Source organism: Tachysurus vachellii, chromosome 12, assembly GCF_030014155.1.
Source record: "Tachysurus vachellii isolate PV-2020 chromosome 12, HZAU_Pvac_v1, whole genome shotgun sequence".
Classification (NCBI taxonomy): domain Eukaryota; kingdom Metazoa; phylum Chordata; class Actinopteri; order Siluriformes; family Bagridae; genus Tachysurus; species Tachysurus vachellii.
Window position 1 is genome coordinate 14,869,147 of NC_083471.1, and position 27,760 is coordinate 14,896,906.

Consider the following 27,760-nt stretch of genomic DNA (forward strand, 5'->3'; position numbering starts at 1 on the left):
ACAGAATGTAAAGTGGGGTGCTAGCAATTAGCACACAAAAATGCCATTATGGTGTATGCAAATGAAAAGACATACAAAGTGTTTCCGCACGCAGCCCGATTCATCACCTGGATATGGCATATATGCTTTGGTAGGGAAGACAAAAAAGGGACTAGCACTATTTGCGGAAACGTTCCAGACTTATTTTAGAGGTCCTCATGTTCTGTGGCTTCAGTCTTGGCGCTCTCATCTGTGTATATCAGCAGTACAAGAATCTAGCAATTAGTGCACATCCCAAAACAACACAAAACAAAAGTTTCTCCATTCTTGCATGTGTCGCTTTCTCTTGACAATACACATGCGAGCAGATCTCTCTCATTTGTGGGCGTACAGTATGTGCCTTTTTTGAGGAGAGCGTTTAATAGCCCTAATGCTGGGTTAGGTGTCACTGGAGATGAACCAGGAAAGATTTAACCCGTTCTAACTTCCTGTGTAAAGAGCATAGCAGAGTATCATTAAAATGTTCTCCTTTCATTTATATTATTTATATTTGCTGCCGCCTCCCTGCTCAGCGGCAGGGCGACAGCACGTTCAGCATCATCGTGTCCCGGGATGGTGCGTGAGACACGGCTAAACGAAGCACTCGTGTACATGGCTCCACCTCTGTACGCACACATTTCAAAGCCTGCTGCTGTCAGCGTGGGGGAGAGGAGTGAGGGTGGAGCAGCCTTTGAAGCAGCTCAAGGTCTTTTCCTGTGGATGTTTGCTTCGTGCCAGCCACTTTTTCCAAATTGCTATCTCACCATACTGATTTGGCTCTTCTTCCTCACAGAAATGTCTATTCCTCCCAGTCTGTTCTTCTTGTCTCCGCTCTTCTCTCAGAGAGCAGGCTCTATTTGGTGGGACAGCTCTCCATCATTAAAAGGGTGAATGCATGTTGCTCCAATTAAGATGGTGGAGCTGTCAGCCTTTAACTGTAATGGAACCTGTAACGTGCTGAGCATTTCTGTGGCAGTTGCTTTTTCTGAAGGACTCTTTTGATAGCACTTTTATTGTTGTTTTCATCACCCACTTCTTTTCTTCCATTAGGTTCAGGAACATTGATCTGTATCCTGTCACCTAGACATGCAAACTTTTGTTTACTTAGTTCAGGAAGGTTTCCAGCTGCAGATCAGAACATGTTGAGATCCCATAATGCAGTATATACTTTTCCTTCAGCTCTTTTGAAACTCTCTCCTTGCCTTATTCTGGTAATCATTAACTATAGTTTATTCTATTCAAATCTGGGTCTGAAGTTCTTTTTAAACAGTTAGGTCATTATAATCGCTTTATTCATATTCCCAGTAAGCTTTGTTAAAAACAGTCATACAGTATAAATCCTTCCATCTTAATCGTATGCACCATACCAGCATGCTCAGATGTCAGCTTGTGATGTTTTTGCATCTTCATTACAGTATGTAGGGGTGATGCGTGGATGGAGGATAGATATGTTCTCCGTCTCTAACCAAAATAGTTTTCAGATAGATTGTTGGCTCCCTGAAAGCAATAGAGCTTCATTAATGGTAATGAGTCACCAGTAGATAGGCTGTAGACAGCTTTGTGGGCCAGCAGCATGGCTGACATAAAGACATAACACAATAATCGCCTGCTCATCTGCATCCAAAGCACCCTGACCTGTCTGTCTCCTGTCACCACCACTGAGCACAGACTGCAGTGGCCTTTTCTGTTGGTGTGTCCAGATTTTCTTCTTCTTACTCCTACTTTGGCATGCAACTAATTAATCTCACTCAAATAAGATTAAAGGGAATTCACCAACATTTTCCGCAGAAGTGTAAAGTAGGTGTGTTTACCAGAGACAAGAATGTGCACTTTTATTACATTGGAAAGAATTAAAATACAAGTCTAAATGCAGTTAAAAATTCATGTAAATATTTTTTGCTTTTAATGAATTATTTAACCAAATAAATTTCAGCTCCTATTTAATTCAGTAAATAAATTATTCTCCTAATTTGTAACTTTTGAAGAACTGGTCTTCATATTGTTGGTTATATAGCCAACAATAAAACATGTCTGTGCATCCAGGTATGGCACAGAGGTTAGCATTGCTACATCTCAGTACCTGTGATGTTTTCTCCAGGTTCTCTGGTTTTCTCCCAACTCCCAAGTAGGGTAAGTCTCTGTATTAAATTGTCCCCAGATGTGAATAGGTGGGTGAGTTTGTATGTGGTACCCTGTGATGAACTGGAATCCCCTTCAGGCTCATTTATAGGCTCATGCCCGGGAAAATCCGGCTCAGGCAGGTCCGGCTGATGGGAGAAGTTCCCAGCCTCCTGATAGAGCCAGGTTAAGTCAAATGTTCCCCAGTTCCTGAAACCATTTGCTGGTTTCCCCACAATTGACAGTCTTTTAGTTTTCCCTCATCTGTTTGCAGAGGATCTGTGCCTAATGAAGTAAACTATCTTTCCTGTGTCCGTTGATTAAAGGGGATTTGAGCGAAAAGGGTTGCACAATGTGTGGATTAAGGCCGCTTCAATGTCGCCAGCCCTGCAGGCAAAAAGAGATTAAACTGAAAGTTCGACCATGGTAAATGTAAGCTGGCGAGGAAATCTTGAACGTGCCCCATCCCCGACCTCTTTGATGCAGTCCTTGTATAGCAACTCCAGTGTGATTTGCTCCATCGCTCTGAATTATAATGGTGCTATATGGGTCTGGTTATGTTATTACAACGTGAACACTGAAATTTTATGGCAAAAAAAAACCAACATAAAAATGAAATAGCATTCCTGATAATACTCTGAATAGGAAATTTTGGGTTCTGAAATAAACAAGCTCCAGGAAGAAGCTCTTGGATGTTGTTTCCCATCACCCTGACCTCAGTGCTGTTTGCTTTTCAGAAGCTTCTCAACCCACACAGCCCCACTGTCAATGCATTCTTAACACTGCCCACCTGATTCTGTGTGTGTGTGTGTGTGTGTTTTAACAGGTGCAGTACCGAGAGCTGAAACTGGATCCAAGTCACAGCCCAAATAAGAGAAAGAAAAATAACCCAGGATAGCTCTCTTCCTTCTCCCATGGACTCAGATTTAGCATGCCAAGGACCGGCACTGATTTGGACCAGCTAGGTGTTCCTCCTTCCTTTCTTTCCTTCTCTCTCGCTCGCTTGCTCTCTCTCTCTCTCTCTCTCTCTCTCTCTCATCCTCTGTTTCTCGACAGAGGAGAAAACAGAGGAGCACTTTTAATTATTACCATGAGGGTTTCCGCCATACTTGTTTACTTTTAGTGCAGAGGAGAGTGTGAAAAACTCTTGACCCCTTTTAGAGTCGTACGGCAGGAGCAATTTGTCACTGGCTGGCATCAGGCAGATGGCTCTAAAAGCCAAGGTGTCCTTCCAGCACAGCAGAGGGAGACCAGAGACAGGGAATGGCTTTAGACACAAATAGCAGGATCAGCTGATAATGCCGCCAGCCTCAGTGGCACATCACGTCTCTATCTTGGAGGGGAAATATGATGGTTAGGTTGTAGTTTGCACCCTGTAATTTCCACAATGTGGTGAGGCTGTGCGCTGTAACCCGACGTCCTCCACAGCAGTTATTAGAGTTGTCAGCTAAGCCTCTTTACAGTTCGATTTATAGCTGTAACTAAAGTGTTTGGGGGAAAATAACAACTGCCTGGCCCGAGAGCCAGTATTTATTCATCTGGGATATTTGTTTTAGGTAATCAGGTTATTTTAAGGGGATGAATGATGCATGCTCGTTTTTTTGCGGTAAAAAAAAAGACTGACATGTTTACAGGGGCATATTAGTTTTGGTGACAAAATCCATTTTGGTTACTGAATACTAGCCCACACTAAATCTTTTCCCAGCCTCCCTCCCTCCCTCTCTCTCTTACCACTCTACAGTGTTCCCGGGTTGCCATGAGGTGCCACAGTGCAAATATGGATGTCACTGTGGGTGGGCAAAATGAAGGATGTTTTAGCGGGTTTCGCGGCGTGCTAATCAAACTACAAAGGCATCATTTTTCCACTGTTTACTGTAGAATTGAAACCAATGACAGGCAGCCAGACTTTGAGGGCAGCTTTGTGGGTGTCTTCATTGTAGGGAATAGCTTTCTTGAAAATGTCAACAGTGTGTGACAAGCTGCTTCAGGGACTTGGCAGGGGTGCAGTGCAGGGCAGGAGTTTACCAACGTTGCTGTGGAGGGAAAAGGACCAAGAGGGCATAGCATGTTCTTTTTTCAGAACCCTTTCTGAATTTGGCACATCATGCTTTTTCCTCTCCTTCATCCGTACGGTTGAGCGAGAGGTCACGGCTCGGCCTGTAGGGAGCCTCCTGAGGGATCTCTGCTGAGCAAGTGTTGAAAGATCACAGCACCATCAGACGAGGCTTCTATTCAAGTTCGGGCCTTCTATGAAGAATTAAAAAAAAAAAAAAAACTCCCTTTTGGCTGCTTTTCTAAAAGCACATCTGTCATATGGAAAGCCCATTGATTTGTTTGAAAGCATTTCCTTACAAAGACAACACACTCCCCATTGAACAAGACACCAATGGTAGCGAAGTGATCTAGATTAAAAAAAGGATCTCATGAAGAAATGTTTGGGATCTGGTGAAGGGAACGATTACTCTAAGCCTGAGTGTGTATGTGCTGTTCAACTTTCTTTTAATTCTTTAGTAAACGTATCGTATGGCTTGCGCATCTCCTATCCAAAAACTGGTTTCAGTCTTGTCTTCAGAATCCTACATTTGCAAGCAAACCAAAGTGGACCTTTTTAACATCATCAATGTAGAATGTAACATTTCCATAAAAATGCAAAAAAGTAAAAAAAAAGTTACAGCAGTTTTTATTTGCACTGATTTTTAAATCTGTTTTGTTTCAAATTGATGTAAATATATATTATAATATGCTTGTAAATGTATAAAAGATATTTATGATGTAAAGCTTTGTGTGTGTTACTTCCCTTAGAGATGTTTAATGATATAAAGATCTCAGTGTTTGGGTGAGGTGGGAATTAATGCTGGTAAAGGTGGAACGTGAGAGTGCCACTAAAATATTTCAGTAAATTCCTCAGATGAATGTCTGTTCATTTTAAGAAAGAGATATGAAGATTATTAAATATTTTTTATCATCTATTACTTTTGTATTGGTCTTCAGTCGAGGGAAAAGAATGTGTGAGATGTTTTCAATGTACGACTCTACAGTGCGTTGAAAGGAAACATGGAGGTCCGTTTCGGTGGGATCACAGGGTGTACGAGGTGCAGTGCTATTTAGAGATAAGATACTTTCTTAGATTCTTTGCAGTGGGTCTGCAATCAAATAAAATGCAGGTGCATACAGGCGTTTTTAGAAATTGTGCAAAAATGTGTGTCTAATCGGTCATCGCTGATTTCTTCAGCCACCATTAATCCTGCTGCCACACTGCCAGGGTTGCAGAGTGTGTGCTCGACTCCAGCTGGGCCTCCGCTTCCTAGCAAAGAAATCAGGCTTTGATGCAAACATGTACATATCACCCACTCACTGAGTGATCGAGGGGTTGCTCGTTTCATGCGAAGGGGCCAGAGGGGCCTCCCCTGTGCTCTGAGCCACTGTGCTCCCCTACCCTAATCATTTATTAGTCTGGCCGTCCCTCCCCTGTCTGATCCCTGCTGTTATTCAATATGAGCACAGAACATCGCACGCTGCACCTCACTACAAATAACAGCACAGCCAGACGCTAATAATTACCGCTACATGAAGAAAGAGGGAAAGAACACTCAGTTTTGTTATTAATGAGACCCACTATTGCTCTTGCGCTGTCAGGTGCAGAATCTCGGTTTTAGCACTAATCCTGCCCTGTCCTGTCCTGTCTCACCTCACCGGACTCATCTCTCTTTAACTTTGGAAGACACAGTATAGCTGAAAAGGCTGGCATCAGGAAAGCAGAGTATTTTTATTTGGTTTTCACCAAAAGGGTTACAACGGGATCAGTAAAGTGAAAGGATTTGAACCTTGAACTCCACCTGGCACGCAGATGAGCCTGATCTATCTCCGTCCAGCATTAAGCAAGGGGGATAAGACCTGTTGTCTGTGGAGTCCATTTAGAAGAACCTACCACACAGATGGAGGGTGTATGGGTTTGAACTATAGGTTCAGGCAGATGCTAGACCAGTAGAAAAACTTGCATTATGGAGAAGCAAGTTCAGACCACCATGATCATAGCTGGATTTCGGAAAATGAAGAAAAAAGAGTAAACCTGTAAAAATTCTGAATTACAAGGTAACAATGATTTATTATAATAACGTGAGGTGTCATTTCTGTTGGACCACTTAAATACTAGAAGCATAACATTAATGTAATAATGCTCAAGTGAAATAAATAAATAATAAGCATATAAAACATTAGGTGAAAATCCTCAAATATTTATTAGACATAAAACTGGATCATGTACTATTGGAAAAAAATACTCTTTAATACCAGAGTACAAAACCTTGATCTAAATAATATAAAGCATGTGTGTTGGATTTCCAATGTAATATTACTTTTGTTTCTACCAAAATAATTCTCTTTCATGTCATTCGGTCCTCCTTACCACAGACACCTTGTTGTGTGAGTGCACATGTACACTGAGATCTTGTCTGAGACAAAGTCATCTCTCCTGTCCTGGCGAGTGGATTTTTATACATTTAACACATCGCTGAATTCACTGTACCTAAACACAGTGATTTTATTGAGCTTTAAAGAAGGATTTGGAAGAACAGCTCAACCATGTCAAAGCTCCCTGGCATGAAGTGCAGGTCAGCCTGGGCCACATGCCCAGTGTTCGTGTCTATCACATTGTTGGTGGTCTCACCAGAATGAAACCCTGTGTTGTGGTGTGTTGCGACAACTTAAGATTGGAATACATTAGCCATTTTACTGCTGGGAGAAGAACAATCACTCCCGATCTCCAGAAGTTAATCCCTTTATGGGTAGCTGACTAATGCCTCAGGATAAGGTTGAACTCTTTATTTGCCACAAAGGAAAAACACAAGGGATTTCTTTCATAATTCGAGACTGGATCCCTGTGGCCTACAGGTAGGTTAGAATCAGAAATACTGTATCTGGACATTGCTGTACGTCAGCAGTGTGTGTGGCGGCCATCTTGGAACACCTTTCCAGTTAGTCCTTATGTGTTTTGTTTTCTCAGGCTATTGCGAGAGAAACAGAATGCTAGTTATGCTTGAAGCTGAGGTTCAATCAACACTGAAAACACGCTAAGGTTCTGTGTCTTTTTTTTTTTTAATCAATACTGACTCAGCAACAACTAGCCAAGGTTGTAAGAAAACATGGCTGTATCACAGAAGTATTTATGTTAAATACAATTTCAGATGAAGGTCATTAATTAGAAAACATTGTGCACATGAAGGGTTCCAGGTCACTGTCCCTGATGGTTATCTGGGGTTCAAAGAACAATGAATACTGAATGACTGGCTTTACAAATAGCTTATAGATCAGAGAATAGCAGTTTAATTCTGATGAAGATTTAATGTTATATATTAAAAAAATTATTATATATCAAGTAACGTGTAATATGTAATATGCTACCCCTTATCCGAACTACCTCGGGTCACGGGGAGCCTGTGCCTATCTCAGGCGTCATCGGGCATCAAGGCAGGATACACCCTGGGCGGAGTGCCAACCCATCGCAGGGCACACACACACACTCTCATTCACTCACGCAATCACACACTACGGACAATTTTCCAGAGATGCCAATCAACCTACCATGCATGTCTTTGGACCGGGGGAGGAAACTGGAGTACCCGGAGGAAACCCCTGAGGCACGGGGAGAACATGCAAACGCCACACACACAAGGCAGAGGCGGGAATCGAACCCCCAACCCTGGAGGTTTGAGGCGAACGTGCTAACCACTAAGCCACCGTGCCCCCCTTTTTTCCATAACTACTTCTGTTTATTGCTGAAGGGTATTTAGAAATCTGGGATTGAACTTTTAACAGGTTCCTGGTGTTTGATACCAGATCAAATGGAACTTTTTGCTCCGAGAATAAGCAGGTGCTCACATCCTCTAGTGGAATCTAAACCATTATCTCTTTACTAATATGTACACTTAATAAGGATAGAGATGAACTTCTTAACTTATGTACATCACTATTCATTGTCTATGGAATGCAAAAGTGCAAAAAGTGTTTTTTCGCTTATTAAGAAAAGTATGAAGAAACATGGTCAGAGTGGATACTACACATTAGTTTAAGCATAATAGATTGAATAAAACACAGTAACTTAATACTAGCATTATAGCTTAAGTTTAATATATTTTCTTTAATAAAAAAATATTTTATTTACAATAATGACAAAATGACTGAATATTTTTGTTGGTCCTATCAACAAATGATTGTGAACCAGCTCTTTGTACATATGGAACGCTAGGTGTTGGTCACAGTTCCGACTCGCCGCTGAGCAGTGCCAACCCATCAGCCTGCAGGTCCTTCAGCAGCTGGATGAGCAGACTGGTGTGTGTCCCGTGGCAGCGTGTTAGCGCAGGACTCAGCTTCACCACATACTGCTCCATACTCATCAGAGTCCTCAGGTCATGGACCAGAGCCCCTGCTGTAGAGTTTCTACAGTGTGATCTTATTGTCTCTGGGCTCAGGCTAAGCAGAGTCTGTGCTGTAGATGGACTGAGCTCCAGCACTGGCTCTGCACTTTCATACGAGGGAATGTGCTGTTCGGCTAAGTAGGTGAGGAGGAGGCAACTGAGGAGACACGAGCAGGTCTCCACAAGAGTCATGTCTCTTACGTCAGAGCTCTGGGCTGCCAGAGCTGCATCTCCTTCTTCAGCACAGCGTATGAGCTTCTCACACAGCACCTCACTGGAAACCAAGTCCAAAGGAGTGCGACCAGAAATGTCACGCAACTGCAACAGCACAGAACCTAAAGAATAAAGAAAAAGACAGGGTTTAATGGAAAAGATGTGTGCAGTAGTGCTTTAAAAGATCAGTAACAGTCATAATAAAACAACACAAAAATGGTTCAATTATAAAAAAAAAAATTATTATATATATATATATATATATATATATATATATATATATATATATATATATAAATACAGCCAGTTTATTGGCTACATCTGAAGGAAGGAGACCATAGCCACAGCTAGATAGATAATATTTGGATGATGACCACTCAGTAGATGATGAGATTTGAATTTACCCAGGTTTATCCAGTTTTTGGTATTATATGACAAATCAGTCAGCAGCGGATCAACCCAGCACACAGGATTACACAAAACACACAGCATAGCACAGCTTCAAATACTGTAATGTCAAGCGAAAAAAATAAAAGAAACTTTTAAAAAAAAAAAAAGCTTGACTATCATGAGCAACCCCACACTTGACATCCACATGACACCAGAGCCACATCCACATGAACCCCTAACTAACATGCCAGTACCATGTCAGTGGTTCCACGGTGCTAAGTACTGTCCACCTCCCAAACATCTGTCCAGTGGTGCTCTGTTGCCATTTGATGGCCACTGAACCAATTAACTTTAAATGACCCTTGCATGTACCATTCTAAGTCAGCATTGCTGCTACCTGGGCATTGCTTTACAAGGCTGTATTGAGGATCTACAGCCTTGAAGTGTGCCTTCTGGTTAGCTACAAGGTCTGTTGATTGCTTTAGACATTGTATCTGTTACCCTGGAAATTGAATATGAAATGTTTTTAATGGTTTAAAGTTCATAAGGGGGAAAATAGCAGAGTTCAGCCAGGGGACACTGTGTGGATCCATTCTTTCTCTCTCTCTCACACACACACAATGATTGTGCCAGCCACTTGTTCCTCGAGGCTACTGCTTCACACTCCATGGCACTAGTTGTGCCAATGAAATGATGGCTAGTCTGATCAAGTCACACACACCGACACTGACCTAATCGAGCAGTTTGCTACAGTGTTGCTACAATAACAGGATTTCACAGCACCACTAATTATGGTCCTTATTAGCTTTTTTTTAAGGTGAGAGAAAATTTAAGTGCAACAAGGTTAAAGCCTACTTAAACACACTCCTAAGTTACTAACTTACTAAATGAATTCCAACATCTTATTGCAAGTTTGTGAACCATGTGTGCTCTCAAACTAATCATGATTCCTTAGATGACACATTCTTTCTGGTCCACTGGTGAATCCCAGTTCATGTTAATGCTACAGTGTGATAGTGGACTTTTTGGGCTGCAAAAAGAGCCCAGGTCTGAGTTCTAGCTTATGATGTATAATGATATAAAACAATACTGTATATAGCTTGAAAATTCTTTGGCTGTTCGTAGCTACATATTCAGAAATGTTAACATTATTTTCAATACCTTGGTATCTTCTCAGCCAGATTCACCTAAGGCTTTTTGTAAAGCTTCAACATAGGTCTTGATCCTTGTAGTTTGAAGACAAAAACTACTGTTTTAAATGAACAGATTTTGATTAAAAAAAAAAATTCACAGACATTAACTTCAATATTGTCATTTGCCTTAAAATCAATATCAACCATATGCCTTCATCACTAGCTCTAAAAAATATATATTTAATCTTGTTTGTGCTTGCTGTGTCTCTCTCCACTGAGCTACTATTAATTAGCTTTCTCTTTCAGACAGACATTAGAGCATAAAGTAGAGCTTGATCAGCCCACGTCAAGTGTAGCCTCTTTCTCTGCTTTCAGTTACTGTATTTCTAAAGAAAAACTGTACTTGATGGCACTTGACTCCAAAACCCATTTGTGAACTTGGCAGCAGCACTCCAGCAAATCCTGCAAGAGAAAATGTTGATGCTTGGAAGAATTGCTGCTGTCAAAAGCCAACATGATTGTTTTGTACATGGGAGAAAAAGACCAGGTTTTCAGTCACAAATGACTGTGTGCCAAGATGAGGATCCAGTGACCTGGTAAACAAACATCTCTATTATTTCTCCTTTGCAACTGATTACTGAAAAGTGCAGGCATAATGGTAGATGTTTGCCTTCGAGGTCACAGGCAATGTGCACACTGACAGGTTATCTGCATACACCATCTTATTCAGATGGTCTGAGCACTTAGCAAAGCTATACTGAGGAAGGAGGGAAATATGGAAGACAAATGAGACTAAAACAATACCTTTTGAGTTATATCAAACAGAGTCTTGAAAAAGCATTTTGCAAAGAAGACTGTCTGAATGCCTTCTTTGCAATAAGCATGTGATGTAAATGAAGAAAGGAAAAATTTAACTGATATGTTTGCAGATATTTTTGCATTAAACATAAGAATAACTCAGCTGTCAATAAGAACAGTGTTATCAAGTAGTACAGTGAAAGCCATAACAGCAGGATTCTCTCTCTCTCTCTCTCTCTCTCTCTCTCTCTCTCTCACACACACACACACACACACACACACACACACTCTCTCTCTCTCTAATAGACTTATCCCAAGGACAAGAACAGAATGGTAGCACTTTACTGTATTAAAAAAAATCTATAATTAACTACTTAACCATACTATTGTTTGCTGATCCTACAGTAGCTCACGAATGAGTTGCCTATTAGATGAATGCTGGAAGCTGTTTCCCTCCTATATTCACCATCCTCAATATAAGATTTTAATCAGTGCAGCCATGCTTGAAATGCATCCAAGCAAAATAGGATGAGGATTTTGAGCCATGTTTAGTTCGAATAGTAAGACGTGTTTGTTTGGATGGTCATCAGCTTAAGACAGAGGCGAGTGCTTCTTGTAATATGTGTACAGTTGTGTAGTGTGTATCGGTGGTGTGAAAATCATGACAAATGTTTCCTTTAAAGGATCTTCTGAAATAATAACAATAATAATAATAATGCAGGAATGCTTACTGTAGGTGGCACAGGATCAATGGGTTCAAAGTCACTTTAATGCAAAGTTACAAAGTGGGTTCAGGATGACTGAAGAAGAGCATGCAGGTTGCATCTTTCAGTTTTGTGGAGAGCACGTTTATTGCTTACATGGAAAGTTAGTTCATATGCCCACATGCAAAGATGCAAATCTCAGCTAAACATCCGATGTATTCATCGCTACTGCAATTCATCTAATAAGCAGCAGAGACTTCCTTTAAAGGGTGTAATGTGTAAGACCCTGTTTTGGATAAATTCTGAACATTTTTGTTTGTTGAGAAGTAAACAAATTCATGTTAAAAATAACCATGAGCTTTCTAAACTGATTTCTTTAGAGTTTGTAAGACAAATCAGGGTTACACTTATAAGCAATGTTATCCAAACCACTGCACTGCCAAGTCTGCAGTTTTTAATAGGGAGGCATATCTGCAAAAAAACTTTCAATGTGGTTTCTTTATTGTCTCTCTTGCATGTTAACTATTTTTGGTACATAATATGAAATAAAGAATGAGGCAGCAGGTTGTTCGTTGTTATTTATTGTTTGGTTGTGACGCAAAACTGTCTGGTTTTGCGTCACAACCAAACAATAAATAACAACGAACAACCTGCTGCCTCATTCTTTATTTCATATTATGTACCAAAAATAGTTTTCATAGGGCTAAGAAACAAGCCGTCTAATGCGACAGTCAGGATATTGAAAACAAACAAACAAATAAATAAACAAATTAATTAATAAAAAACAAAACACTACCTTATTAAAAATCTACTCAGATCTCTCAACTATTAAAAGCTGTAGCTTTTAGCCACTTTGTCCACTTCAGAATAGACGTGCATTAGGAACTGGATGCTATGAGACCCAAAAGATTTGTGGAAGCAGGCGTGTTTTTATTTCTTCCTACACTCTGCAATACAAAACAAGGCCACTTTCATTAACATGAGAGCATTCTGAACAAGGCTCAGGCCATGCATTTACAGCACTCCATACTTTCGCTTGAAATCACTACTTAGTTCCAATTCATTACCTATAAACACGTTAGAGTTCACTACAAACACAGGGGAGGCACAAACAATAATACTAACGGTACGTGTAGGCAGGATAGGTCAGAAAGTTTGTCAGGAGCAAAAAAATGAATAAAAAAAATAATCCCAATCACACCATCTTCAGTACTATTTGAACTAATTCAGCAAGTTTCTCTAGAATGGTGGAATATTTTAAATCTTACTGAATGATGTCTCTATGAATGGAGTATTATAATACATTTTATTATAATAACTTCCAAAAAAATATTTTTTTTTAATGTTTAATATGTCCATATTAAACATTTTAAACAGCAAATAATTAGAAAATAACCCCAGCTTTTTCCTTATTAGCAGTATCCAGCCCATTAGCAGTTAAGAACTGACATATTTCCTTGGTAAACTCTGAGACAGTAGTTGTTGCTCCAGTAGTTGTAGTTGTATGAGCTATGAACTGAACTGAGCCTTATTTAAAGTGGGAGATAAAAATGAACTGACTGAGCATTATAGAAAGTAATCTACATCTCTGGAAATTCAGTCATGCATGAATATAAAAAGCAAAGACATAAGAACTTTTCATATTCGCTGCCAGACAAGTGTCTCGTTTAAAATCAGGATGATACAACACACGCTTCTGTTTACTTTCCCATGGTGTCCTGTATCAAACCCATCGGCTCAGAGAGAGAGCTGCTCCCTACCGTCGCCATGTCAAAGTGTCTGACAGGCCGAAACCCAGAATGTGACAAAAGCTGAGGCGCGTGCACCTTCCCAAACAAGCACACACACACACACACACACACACACACACACAAAGCAGCTGCTGATAAATGCAAGCTACGTGAAGCCCTCCCTCCCTCCCCAGGACAATGGTATGAGCTGTTGCCTATTCTTCACAATGGCCCATGAAATCCACATCTGTCAGTGCACACATGCACACACATGATTGGCCTGGATTTACTATGATATTGGCTTGTGTATCATGGAGAGTGATTGAAGTGAGCCCAGGTATTGGCTTACTGTGGCAAAAACTGTGCTTGGCAGATAAATAAAACACCTGGAGGATTAGATGTGAATGTCTGTAATTAGGCGCCGTATGCCATGCGCTTTCTCATACACACATACAGAGTGGAAACAGGAACAGAAGAATTTGTGCCCAAATGTTTGTGCTTTTGCCACTTGAGGAACTTGCATGCAAATACACACACGCACACAGACACACAGATGCACACACAGACACACACACACACACACACAGACACTCACAGAAACCGGTAAGCAGCCTCTTGGCCTTTAGAGGGCAGGCAAAGACTAGAAATAGAGAAGAGTTGGAATTGGGAGGAGGGGAGGACGAAAGAACAGCGTGTGTGTGCGTGTGTATATAGAGCGTACATGACTGTGAGAATGAGACAGTCAGATGTCATCTCTCCACAATCTGGATGTACTGCTTGCAGATTGTAACAAGGTAAAAGGCAGAGCAGTAATCTGGCACAGAACATCAGAACATGAACTGCTAGCATCACTGTCATATTTTGAACATGATGCTCTCTCAAGACACACACACAAAAACACACACACACGTGTGCACAGTCATGTTTTACTGAGCTAACCCACACGGACCATAACAACAAGCCAGAAGCATACAATATAAAGAACTCTTGTTACAGAACATTCTGGGATTTTTTTTCAGTGCAAATCATCCAAAACGCACACGCGCGCACGCACACACACACACACACGATTAGTTAATGCAGCTAATTAATATGCCTTCTCAAAAACTGAGCCTTATTTAAATTGAAACCTTTACCTCCGCAACCAGAAGCAACCCTTTTAGTTGTTAAAGTTAGGTGCTTTTTTATATATATAAATTGGAAGAAATTTGTACAAACATGCCTCCTCACCCACACAAGTATAAAACGTTTACCACATGGCCAGTGGTTAAGGTGCTATGTATATTTTAGTTAAAACAAGAGAGCCACAGTTGGACCCGTGAGCAAAGCCAAATGATTAAAAAACACCTAATGAGCAACATAAATAAAATGTCACTTAACTACTGAATGTTTCCCACCTTTTGGCCACAGAGCATGCCACTGGTTCGATATTTAAACTCGGTTCAATTTAGAGTTACAGGTTTTGTTCCACTGATCAATGGTAGGTTTTCATGCAAGAGATTTTATGTGGAAAAATATTTTATTCTACAGTAGTCAAATATTCACCAATGCAGGCAACTAAAACTGGTCATTGTATCCTGTCTCATTTGTATGTTGCTTTAGATAAAAACATCAACCTAATGTAAATGTAATATTCGTAACGTAAAAATACCAACAAATTAATTTTACTGAGCCATTTGGACATTTGAGTTAAGTACAGTGGGAATTTTTTCATGCAGAAATGCAGCCGAATTCACTTCGGTGGAAAAAAAAGTGCATGACAGCAGGACATGTTAATTTTAGTGAATAATGTGCCTTCCATATTCAAAAGGAAACTATGTCACAATAAAAGAGCTGTTTGTAATTGCCTGTGCTCAATCATTTCTTTTCTGTGCCATTCTCGTTGTAAAAGTTATTAAGCATGGAGGTTATAAGAAACGTGGTCTGTATGGTCTGTATTTTATGTCTGGTGCCCTTTTCCTGTCAGTAATGGGAATCGTATTAAGGCGCATGTTGATGAAAACATATCTTTTAAATGTATATATATTAACAAAAAGACAATTTGACAGTCAGCGACTGCTCAGTGGTTAAAGCATTTGATAGAAAGTTCATGTGTTCTAATCCCAGTACCATCAAGCTGCCCCTGGTTGGGGTCTTGAGCAAGGCCCAATTTCAAAATGTCATGTCCTTTCACTTCTCTAAGTTTAAAAAAAAAAAGATGTGGTGATCACATCCTACACCTCCCAGTAGTTCTGTAAGTGTAGGAAGAAAAATAGCCCTAATAACTGAAAGTAGTCTATAATGATTTTCAGTTCATGACACCAAAATTACTCCATCAAATCTCAACAGTGTAACAATAAATTATCAGTGGTGATGTGAGCTCAGGCTTTTCCTTTAACCATACAGCACTTGCTACCCAGCTTTCATGAGGACCCCCACAGCCTGTTTGAAAGCTGGCCCTGAATCCACCATGTCAGCCGTCCCTCATTCAAGCCGTGCATTCACAGCCACAGCATCTCCATTAAGATTCGAAACCCATAGCTGCCATGTGAAGGCTCTTTCATTGGCCTCTCCTCCTCCTCCTCCACCTGGCGAACTCCAGCACGGTTTGGATTCGAGCTGCTGCTGTTGGTGTGTCACGCTCCATTCCAATCAGGAAGGAGTTTCTCATTGTAGAAAATTCTAAACGTCTTAAAAAGCAGATAGCTGATTGTGTGCTTTGTTGTGCACGTGTGATTGTGTGTGTTTTTGGCAAAATAAGGGCAAAAGGTATTCTCAGTCACAGCCTGCAAGAGCCCATGGTTCAGAGAGTAAGCTTGAACCTGTAGCTGAGCCTGTGTCCTAAAGCAGGAATGATTATTTCATGGGGAGGATGCTGCAATTGAGAGAGCTGTGTTCAGGGCACTGGATCAGTTGACCTGCTTGGCCCAGATGAAAGCAACTATCAGCACAAGCGAAGTGAACGTGTGCTGCCTGCCTGCATGGCTAAGGAGGACAGAGGGAAAAACGGACTGAAAGCCGAATGGAGGTTATGATCGAACCCACATGTTCGATCATAACAAGTGCTGAGAACAGTTCAGGGAGATGGGGGTGGTGGTCATACAAACACTCTAAATAATGTATAACCGCAGACAAAACACTATAACTCTGTTTAGAGAAACAGCTTAAATAAGACTTCTTGGCAAAGCCAATCTGATCTGAACACAAAAAAGAATAAAAACCTAAGCCACATTTGTATGTGGTTTCAAATCTAATTAAAATTTCCTATAAAGATTTCTCAAACTAGTCAAATGTGATTTATTGTGCTTTTCCAGCATTCGCTTAATAATCCTTCTTGATGTTAGCAATTTGCAGCAAGCACAACTTCATGGATGAGAGCCAGCATCAAGGCAGGTGGGGGAGGGGGAAAACAACAACGAAGGCCTGCAGCTATGAAATGATGGGATAGATCCTCCTTTTGTTGAAATATTCACCTTTTTCCCCTGGTATCTACACTGAACCCATTCAGAATCTACACAGTGCTAGCTAGCTAAGCAGCCTCTAGTGTGTTCGCTTAGTTCGCTAGTGTGTTCCACAAACCATCAGTAACATTCACTCAGCATATGCATCATCAGCGCAATAAAACAAGTGCATATGTAACAAATCGGTGTGTGCGAGTCATCCTATTTTTCATACGTAGCCACAAAATGAGCAACATTTTTATACATTTTCATTTTTAATGTCCTGCAGCAGAATGACAAGCAGCACAAAGTCAAGCTCAGTATGCGTGTGTATGCGCGTGTCATGGGTACTCAAGTAGATGTCTGCTTCCCAGACACATCACACTTCTAATTTTCCTAAACATCCTCCTCTGACCTCTTTTCACTCGCTGCTATTGGGCCAATCTCCGCCGGCTTGGAAAAAAAAAACATTCTCACCGGGACCAAACAATCCCAATCTAATTTACTTTTTGAGGCCAGAATATGTACATGTGTTAATGGGAGAGCGGAATCAAATTAACTATAATTAGTCGGAGCAGAGGAGAGCGGCGAGCAGTGTCGGGCGTGTGAGAAAGAGTTTGTTTCATCCTTTTCTCCCCCCCACATCATCCTTTAACCATCATCCTGCACTGTGTTTACATGCGATTTAATGCTTTCACTATTCAATAGCTTAATGATATGCAAATAATCAGACACACAACAATATTCATGTGCTCACAAAACTGCATGACATCACTGAAAACATTGCATAGAACAAATTACTGACAGATTTTAATATAATGTTGCTGTTTGACTGTGTTAACACAATGCTAGAGTCACACATTCTTCTGTATTAATAATTGTGAAAATGACCAAAAATGAACATACTGAAATTTACTCCTCCATTTTCTATTTTTATACACATACATACATTTATTAAATGTAGACAAGGGACAAGAAAATGTATCTAGACCATTGTTCACATTTTCTTGGGCATTACAAATATTAAACAATTTATTCTTCATAAATTATTTGTTAAAAATAGCACATTCAGGAGTATTTTACATTTCTTCAAGCTGAACTGAGTGAAAAGTACTGAAGATATGAGGTGTTACTCTATGAAGCAGGTCCAGATTTAGACGTCCTCGTCTCATTTATTATCTTATGTAATGCACGGTAGTCCACACTGCTCCATTATCTGTAATGTACTTAACTGCAGTGAAAAATGTGTATTCACTGGCATCCTTCACTAAAGCAGAGATGACACGGTTCCCCCTCCACCCCCCCGTCCTGACTCTCTGTGCTACATGAAAAGACGCCTCCATCTTCCAATATCAATAAGCACTGCCATGATTCTCATAGGAGTTCGAGCTAGAGCGTGCTCACTGAAATACTGAGTCACAGTAATATCAAATAATATTCTAATATGCCTATGTACAGAGAATAGCTCACATATATAATGCTCATAGAAGAGGAAAGAGATTGGGCAGTTAGCATATGAAAGTGTACACTTGGGAATACGAGGGAGTGCTACTGAAATTCAACTTAGTCCTAAGAAGGGCTTTGGATCTGAAGAGAGTGTGTGCGTGTTTGTGTGTGCGTGTTTGTGTGCGTGTGTGTGTGTGTGTGTGTGTGTGTGTGTGTGTGTGCATTTGTTTTGCACATGAGTAAGTGAAGTGCAATAGGGCAAGGCGATATGACAATATGATATTAATGCTCAGATGAATGATACAGTACTTCTACAGCACTGACCGACATGCAAACACAGGGTTACTGGACACTGTATTAGAAACACCTTTACTGTTCATTCAAATGCAATGCAATCATTTGGAAGAAGCACAAGGCATAAAATCATTTGGTTAATGTTCAAGCTTCAGTTAATGTTCATATGAAATAGAACGGGGGGATAAGTGATCTTAGTGACTGGTGTGAATATTTCAGAAATTTGTAGACTTCTGGGATTATTAAGGTCTCCAGAGTTTAAAGAGAACCGAGGTGGAAACACCCTGTTGATGAGAGAGGACAGAGGAGAATGAGCAGACAGGTTCGAGCCGACAGGAAGGCTACGATAACCCAAAGAACAACTGTTTACAATTGTGGTGAGCAGGAAATCACCTCAGAATGTTGAACATGTAACATGTAGTCTGAGGGGCTACAAAAACAGAACAAAACTCACGTCTGTGTACCAGCGCTGTCAGCCAAGAACAGGAAGCTGAGGCTACAAGTGGGCACAGGCTCACCAAAAAAATAGACATGTGAAGTTTGGAAAAAGAACAAGCAATCCTCTGTGGAACATTCTGGCAAGTTTTCTATCTAATGTGACTTGAGTAAGCTAAGGAAGTATCTTTCACAACAATGCTTTTTCCAAATCAGAATTATTTACTGATGACAAAAATAGCCATCTAATAACAATGTAAGATTTACTTGATTTTTCCCGGTTTGTTGCATTCCAAAGAAAATCAGAACTGTTTGCTGGAGGCTCTATCAGAACTTACTATGAAGCAGGAGTGGGTCCAAACGGGTGCATTTATTTCATTATATCATGTTTACAGGATTTTCCATAAAGATTTTCATTTCAAAAGAAAAAATATAATTCCCTGACCACTTGAAGTGAACATCAGCATCACTGTGATGAGTGTTTGTAAGCATCCATGTATGTGTGTATACCTGCATGGCAGAGCAGCATCACTGTGATTAGTGTGTGCGTGTGTGTTTGTGTGTGCATCCTGCATGGCAGAACAGCATCATTGTGTGTGTGTGTGTGTGTGTGTACCTGAATGGTACAGCATCATCACTGTGACAAGTGTGTGTACGTGAGGGTTTATGTGTGTACTAACCTGCATGGCAAAGCAGTATCATTATAATGAGTGTGTTTATGTGTGTACTAACCTGCATGGCAAAGCAGTATCATTATAATGAGTGTGTGTATGTGTGTGCTAACCTGCATGGCGCAGACGCATCACTGTAATCTGTGTGTGTGTATGTGTGTACTAAACTGCATGGCGCAGACACATCACTGTAATCTGTGTGTATATGTGTGTACTAACCTGCATGGCGCAGAAGCATCTTGGCGATGTTTGTGTGCTGGTTATTCAGGGCGTCGTGCAGTGGACTCACTCCTTCTACCTGGCTTCCCAGCTGCAGGCCGGGGCAGTGCTGCAGTAAAGCCTTCACACACTCCCTGCTGCCATGGTTACACGCTTCATGTAAGGGAGTCCAGCCTGCGTGGTCTACACATGTATTAAGCAGCACTTTAACAGGGCTGGATTATAAAACCTCTAACAAACATTCTAAGTTTATAGTTTAGATTGATGCAGTGTTTGTGACCCAAACCCAAACCAACAAATCTCTCATCAACTTAAACTCAAATGATCAACATAGAAAACACTATAAAAATAAAATCGATTCACATGATATCAAAACAGGGATGTATATATTTCAGTAACTGCTGCTTTTTTATTACTGGATTAATGATCAGACAAACAATGTTTATCTACTCTTTAACTGTCCAGATTCTGTGAGCCTCAGATAACTATTGCCTCAGATTCCTCTTATTGAGTATAACTCTGTACGATCTCCTGCTTAACCCATCTACTACTGACATGTTTCCATTCTGAGGTGCCTTTCTGCACAACATGGCTGTAAAAAGTGGCTATTCAAAGTACTGCAGCCTTCGTATCAGCTTGAACCCATTCTCCTCTGACGTCAAAGTGTTTCTGCCTGCAGAACTGTGCTCACTGGATGTTTTTGGCTATTTTGAATGAGAAAGTGTGTTCTTAATAAAGTGGCCGGTGAGTATATATATATACTGTACACAACATATCCATTACTGGTAATAAAGTTTTGATTTTGTACAGGTCTTGCTGAAAATATAATTTTAAACACAACAGAAAAAAATAATCCTGGTCAAAATTCCAATTTCTGAGATTATTTTGTCTTCTCTAATACTCATAATCTACAGATCTTAACTTACTTAAAAAATGAAAAAAAAAAAAAATAAGGAAACGCCATTTTTCGACAGATTAAACAAATCAGAAGATCAGAAATACTGATTTATGCAGACTTACTCCTGTTTCGTTCTACTGTTAAGGTCAGACCTGTGACGTACACTTCTCTCTCGAGTAACGAAAGGCTCTCTGTAAAAAGAGCTACACAAGATGGGAAGGGGTTTAGGGAGGAGAGACAGAGAGACCTACCTTTAACATTGGCATCCACTCCAGGCAGTCTGAGGATCTTCAGCACAGTCTGCACCTGGTTCCTCTTGCAGGCTCGATGCAGGAGTGTCTCCCCTACATTAATATCATTGAAAGACAAACAGGGGAGAAGGACAGGAGTTCATTGTTCTGAATTAGGGTGTGCCCTCCTCATCGGCTCCACTGCGTTGTAAATGGCAAGACGGCAACCAGAAAGAGAGTCTAAATTCCCACAGTTTCTAAACGCACACATAAAATATTACCGCTGAACTAAAAATGACCTCAATTTTCTAGATGAGAAAATCTCTGATGAACTGAACTCATCCGTTTCCTCTTTCCACTCCCCCTCACCATTAGCTCATGCGCACTACACACTCTAGCTTGCACCCCAAAGTTTGAGTGCGGGAAAAGAGGCTTCCTTCCTGTCCATATTGTTGAGCTGCTCCAGGTTATGGTACATAGCTCATGCACAAAGCCTGCAACAGAGCTTTTCACACATGCTGGGTTCAGGAGCTCCGCTGGGAATCGCAAATGGACTCGTGTGAGGTGCAGCCCGGCATAGTACAACATTACCGACCTCCAGAGGCTTTTTATTTACATTTTCTTTTTGGCTATTCTCCCCTCCTGCCATCTCTTCCTTTTCTGATACAATATGAATGAAGAATATATTAGAGGCTGTGCTGCACCCCTTTTTCATGTATGGCTGAACTTCACAAGAAAGTTAAAGGCCAAGCATGAGTGCCTCTCTGGCTGCCAGCATATTATGCCAGTGCAAAGCTGCTAATAAATGCTTTACTAGCTCTCACCAGGGTGCCTGCCTCTCTGCAGCCTTGGCCAGCTCGATAAAACCCAGCAAAGGGCGGAAAGGAAGAAAAGCAGACACTGCAGACGCTGCCCTTTCTTCTAGATAGAGATTTAAGAAAAAAAAAAAAGAAAGAAAGAAAAAGAGATGCTGCAACCCCTTTAACATCAAGACGTTTTTTGCATTTCAAGAGGAGATCTTTCAACACAGATCAAACACAAAATAAGCTTTTATGGGAATGACCATATGTGGCTGCTGTTGGGGTTGCATCTATGCAGTGTTCGTGTAGAGTGGATTGGTTGGGGGGGGGGAAACCCTGGCCTGCTTGATGAGCACCGAATACCAGCTGTTAAATAAAGTGGAAGTGCCAACACGGAGAGCAGCCCACGCTGAAACCTTTTGCAACGGAGTCCTAAATCAGTCCACAGGCAACAAAAGTCATGAAACCTGGTAGTGCTAGCATCACCGCCAAAGATGCTTCATACTCACTGGACATGTCCAAAATTTAATATCACCTTCAGGCTGGTGCGTTTAGTCCAATGGAAGCACATATCTGAAATTCAAAACGGCAAAATAATTGCGGTTGATCTCTTCACAGTACAGTCTATTGAAAATGGCAGTTCCAGTAGAAAAGTGCAGCCAAAAGCCAACCAGCCAAACGTGTGAAAATGATTTCTCAAAAGGCTTACAGGAGGAGAAAAAAAAAAACAAGCTAATTAGCAGTAGATTCTAAAAAAATGAAACAAACAGAAGGCAATAAAACTATGACTTAATGAGTAGCTTGGCATCTCGGCTGGTCTGGACTTGCACTGGTCCTTTTTCTCCACCTAATAGGCTCTAAAATGCAGTGATTAAACGTTCCTTAACTCCCAGTGTGTACACATCCTCACAAATGCCAGGCCCAATCTTCGCCCAGTTAAATCATTTTAATGGCTCCAATTTGGACACAACGCCTCCATTATAAGGATAATTGCATACTCAGCATTTACAAGCATGGAAAGGATAAAATCTGTCCTGTCCTTTTCTATAAATTCCCCAACTAGCCGACATTTCGCTCTTAAGTAGAGATGTCAAATGTGCGTGGGGTGCTTTTTTCATTCCTTTTTTTTCTCGAGCACTATGTGCTTGAACGAGGTGTGACGTTGGGCACGATGGCTCAGATAAATGCAGGTAACGATTTAAAGAAAGCCGTTTGTAAGCGTCGGGTTATAGTGTGTTCTTGTGCAATTAGAGAATATTTTTTTCTACCAAGACACGTGTCACTTCAAGCAAAGTTGTGAAATTACTAGGGAATTTAGGTGAAAGGATGGAGAAGTAAAACATTTTGGGATTTCGCCTGGGGCGAATATTGCTGAGCCAAAAGCAGTTATGTTAAAAGGGTTAAATTTAGTTTTATTTGAAAATGCCTTGTAAGTCTTTGCAATCAAAAACACTTCAGGGTTAGCCAAATACACTACAAATGTCCAAAGAGAAGTAATCCGACATATTTATTGACATTCTGCTTATTTGGGCTACAAAAATAGTATACTGTGATTACACGGATTAGACTGGGTTAAAACACGCATAAATCTTATCGCGATTGGTCCGAGGGCTCATTTGAATATTGCTTTTTTCCTTCCCAATATTGCAAATGTCAAAACTGTCTTAACAATGTGTTGCACATGCATCTGTACTTCTCAGTAAATCCTCCACACTCGGTGCCTAAGCCAGATAAGTGCAGAGTGCATTCAGTGGGCAGACAGCTCAGGATGAAGTTAACAAGGCACCACGGACCTGCACACACTGCGAGAACCGCAGCACTGCCAGAAATACAGCACATGGCTGAGAGCCTACGGATGCATCATCAAAAATTGATGTCCTGCACATCAGTATAGGGAACACGTAGTTTAGAGGAAAAAAAAAAAAAAAAAAAACAGTGCAAGGCAACGAGCAGAACAGCAAAGTCTGTAGGGCTCTCTCTTTCTCTCTCACACACACATTCTCTCACGCTCCTCTCTGTGCCCTCCCCCTGCTCCCTGTTCTGGCATGAGGCTATTCCTGATCAGGTAGAGAGATGACGAGCACTGACACCTCGGCAGGTTCACTCAGAGTGCCAGCTACGTAATTACCAAAACTTGCAGCCACAAGCATGCACTCGCTCTCATCTTTATCTCTACCTCTCCGGTTCTCGCTCACTCCCACTTCACAGCAGAATCCTAATTGTAGTGTTTAATATTCCTAAACCGGTGATCTGACAAGTGTTGTTTGTGTGTGTGTGTATTGCTTTGTACTTCGCTCTCCCTCCTGGTCTCTCTCTTTCACTCCATCTCCCTCTCTCTCCTCCCGAAGCTAAAGCACTGAAGGTGCATACGCACTGCATGGAATGTAAATGTCAGTGCCGCGGGTTAGAGCGTGGGGCGTCGCAGGGTGCTTTTGACTCCGATACCAATGTATGCTCTATTAAAACAAAAAATGGATGTGCGCACAGAGGCGGTACATAAATAATGACTGTCTGAGAGGTGTTCACTTCAAGGTCTGGATCAAGCAGTCAAATGCAAAAGGTAGTGCATGACAAAGCCCAGAGGTGATCAGGGTAATGATTCATAAACTTCAAGAATGAAATGAGAAATTCAGCATGTCTGCAGGTAGTTTAAAGTTAAAATGTCATACTTTTAAAATCGAGTTCAATGCCACTTGAGTTCAGAACACTTTCTGATATAATTTAAGAAATTTGCCGTGATGTTACACCGAAAATTCTAAATAAATAAATAAATAAAACCTCACACGGTATATAACACAAAATACAAAAATAAACAGATATAGAGGTCACACCATTAAAACATAGTAATTAAAATAAAAAATAAAAAAATTAAACCCTGTATTATCCAGTGTGTGCATGACATGAGGTCAGATCCAGACCTTGGAATGACGAGATTCCCTCTGACAGTTCAGTGACTGCTAGATAATAGACAATTAACATTTAATCCTCAGTAAGGTGAAAGCAGATACCACCTTATAACTTTTAACTAATTAATATTTCCACATGACTTTTTTTGACATACAATACAGGTGACAAGTTAATGCTATGTTCACACTTACAGCAACTCAAAGCTGTTAATAATTAAGTGATCATTATCGATGAAGTGGAAAAACCCCAAATAAAGATCAAACATCATCATGATTTCATCTGACTGCTGAAGCCATGGTCCAAAAAACTCCCTCTGGGATTAATAAAGTCATCAATTTATTGATTTATCTATTAAAGATCACGTACATCAGGGGTTTTCAATTGTATCTGCAGATGGCTGGTGTGACTACAGGCTTTCCTACCAGCAAATATGAGGTTCAGTTGACAGCTGACCGGAAACTAAGATGAACGGATTAAACACGGTGTGGCTTCTGCCTGGTGAGACTGAAAGTCTACAGCCACACTGAACTTTTGTGGATAAGATTGAAGACCTGAGATGTACAGGATCTCACTGACAAAAGGCATCATTCAGGAGAGAGATATGTAAAGAATTTCAAAAATATTAAATGTAAGATGGAACACAATGAAGGGAGTTATGAAGAAGTGAAGAAAATGAGCCATTAAGAAGAACAGGACGTCTCTTCAAAATCGACAAAATGACAAGACAAAAGCTGACATAATGAAGCTGCCAAGAGACCTTCCTATATCAAGTCAAGCTTTTATTGTCATTTCAATCATATATAGCTGACGCAGTACACAGTGAAATGAAACAACGTTACTCCAGGACCTTGGTGCTACATAAAACGACATAAAGCTACATAAAACAACAGAGTTAAGTACTTAAGTTCTAGCCTGACTGTTTTTAAAACATAAAACCTCTTCCTAGTTCAAAACAGTTACTAGTAGACTTAGTAACATCATTTGCAGACATGGTGAATGATACGTTTTCATAAATTTAACTACAGACTATGAAAATGAATATAGGACAAACTTCAGTTAGCCAGCTAGAAGTGAGCGTCTTCAGGATCTATGGTTGGACTGTTATGTTGTGTCTGAAATGTCACTTAATTGAAGTCAACAATGGAGCTGTTTCAGGAGAAGAAAATCAAGGTGTTTTTTTTTTTGTTTTTCACCAATGGAAAGGTCAGATCCTATTAAAACCTGTGAAATGACTTGAAGAGGGCTGAGCACAGGAGATCCCCTTGCAGTTTCATAGATCTGGAGCATTTTTGCAAAGAAGAGTGTAATACACTTGGCAAATCAAGATGTGCTAAGCTGGTATACTCTTACCCAAGTGCTGTATTAAGCAAAAGGCACTGTAGCAGAGTAATAGTTACAGTGTGTGCTCACTTATGAAACCAGGTCATTGGAAGCTTTTTCTTCCAGTTGTGCAGTTCAATAAGGAATGTGGCACTAAGGTTATTTCCAGACTTTTTTCCACAATTTTGTTTTTCTGCAGACTTTGGCACTCACATACTTCTGGCTCTGCAGGTAAAGTACCTGGAAACCTGGTGTATTAGTAAAACAAAATACAAAGAAACTCTCTGTAATATAGAAGAATGGGTAAATACTCTTGAAGGGCAAATGATGACTTTAAGGTCTGGCAGACACCTTGGAAATTCCTATGGTGTTAGTAAAAATGGTGAGAATGAGAGCTTACCTGCAAAATTGACCCGATGGAAACCTTTTGGCACGTTCTTCACTCTGTCCTTCACCAAGCCTGAGCCACCCACACACTCTCTTTCTCTAAACAAACATAACCCACAACTTAAAGAACTTTTTTGACACAGATAGATAGATAGATAGATAGATAGATAGATAGATAGATAGATAGATAGATAGATAGATAGATAGATGTAGGAGAGAGAAAGAGAGAGAGAGAATATTTGATGTGATTTTACTGCCTCACTGCCTACAAGAGCATCTAGAACATACTGTACATCTCACATGATAAAACCAGCTCAAAACCCCTCACTCCAACACACACACATATCACTCCAAATGGATCCTGAGATATCATTAGATCAGTACCACAGCCAGAGAGCAGCATCTTGTCAAGCCAAAGTGGGGAGGTCTAGGCATCAAAGTGTGTAATTCCTTTTAGAGGCCTATAACTACAGCCCACACCAGGACACTCTGTGGTGCCTCTTATCCAAAAGGACAGAGCTGAAGTCCTAAACAGTCTATAAGAAAGCTGGCTAAATGGGATTGTGAGTGCTCCTCCACCGTGGGCTGGATTGGGGCAGATGGGTTGCAGAGAGCAGCTGTATGTTCCTGTCTGACTCACTGCTGGGAGACAGTGATGGGAGAGGACTCTCATGCTAAGAAGGACGAGGAAATGAGAATGCTGAGTGGAGCAGGGCCGTAAATGCGGCATGCTGGAGAAAAGCACTCACACTTCAGACATTTACAATGCAGTTTCTTTCCATATTAATGCGGTTTCCGCAGCAATACAAACAGTGGCATGGTCACAAATATGAAACTAAATCATACTCTTGAAAGTACATCAGATTTCTAAAGGATATCCGATGTCTTCAACAAATGTATTAATGTAATGTTAAAGAGTCATGCTGTTTATTTGGCTGAATAACAAATAACACATTTGTGCAGCACAATGTAAGTTGTCAGTGTCCTATACAGGATCTTATGCTTCTCTACAGAATAATTCTAACATTTCATAAAAATGAGCAGCAATTACTATATAAAAAGAAAAATTAGCATCTCTTTGAGCTCAACCCTGTACAGTTACACATGAACACACACACAAGTATTTTTACATGATGCAATTGTAACAAGACTGGAGACACTTACAGAGAGTCCACTCCCTGGTCCACTCCTTTATTCACTAAAACTTGAACTGTTGC

The 27,760-nt window shown here is 40.6% G+C and overlaps 2 protein-coding genes across 6 annotated transcripts in view; one reads left to right on the forward strand and one right to left on the reverse strand.

The window, feature by feature from the left end:
• The window catches only part of mctp1a (multiple C2 domains, transmembrane 1a), a 158,702-nt gene extending 153,597 nt beyond the window's left edge, over positions 1-5,105 (forward strand). For all 4 annotated transcript variants that reach the window (XM_060882706.1, XM_060882707.1, XM_060882709.1 and 1 more), the window contains one exon: positions 2,963-5,105. In XM_060882706.1, coding sequence (XP_060738689.1) covers positions 2,963-3,034 — 72 coding nt within the window. In that variant the 3' untranslated portion in view covers positions 3,035-5,105. The remainder of the gene's footprint in view (positions 1-2,962) is intronic.
• Positions 5,106-8,252: 3,147 nt separating this feature from the next.
• Positions 8,253-27,760, reverse strand: part of slf1 (SMC5-SMC6 complex localization factor 1) — a 35,206-nt gene continuing 15,698 nt past the window's right edge. For both annotated transcript variants that reach the window (XM_060883569.1, XM_060883568.1), the window contains 4 exons: positions 26,557-26,642; positions 21,151-21,243; positions 20,002-20,184; positions 8,253-8,884 (listed from right to left, as the gene is read on the reverse strand). In XM_060883569.1, coding sequence (XP_060739552.1) covers positions 8,388-8,884; positions 20,002-20,184; positions 21,151-21,243; positions 26,557-26,642 — 859 coding nt within the window. In that variant the 3' untranslated portion in view covers positions 8,253-8,387. The remainder of the gene's footprint in view (positions 8,885-20,001; positions 20,185-21,150; positions 21,244-26,556; positions 26,643-27,760) is intronic.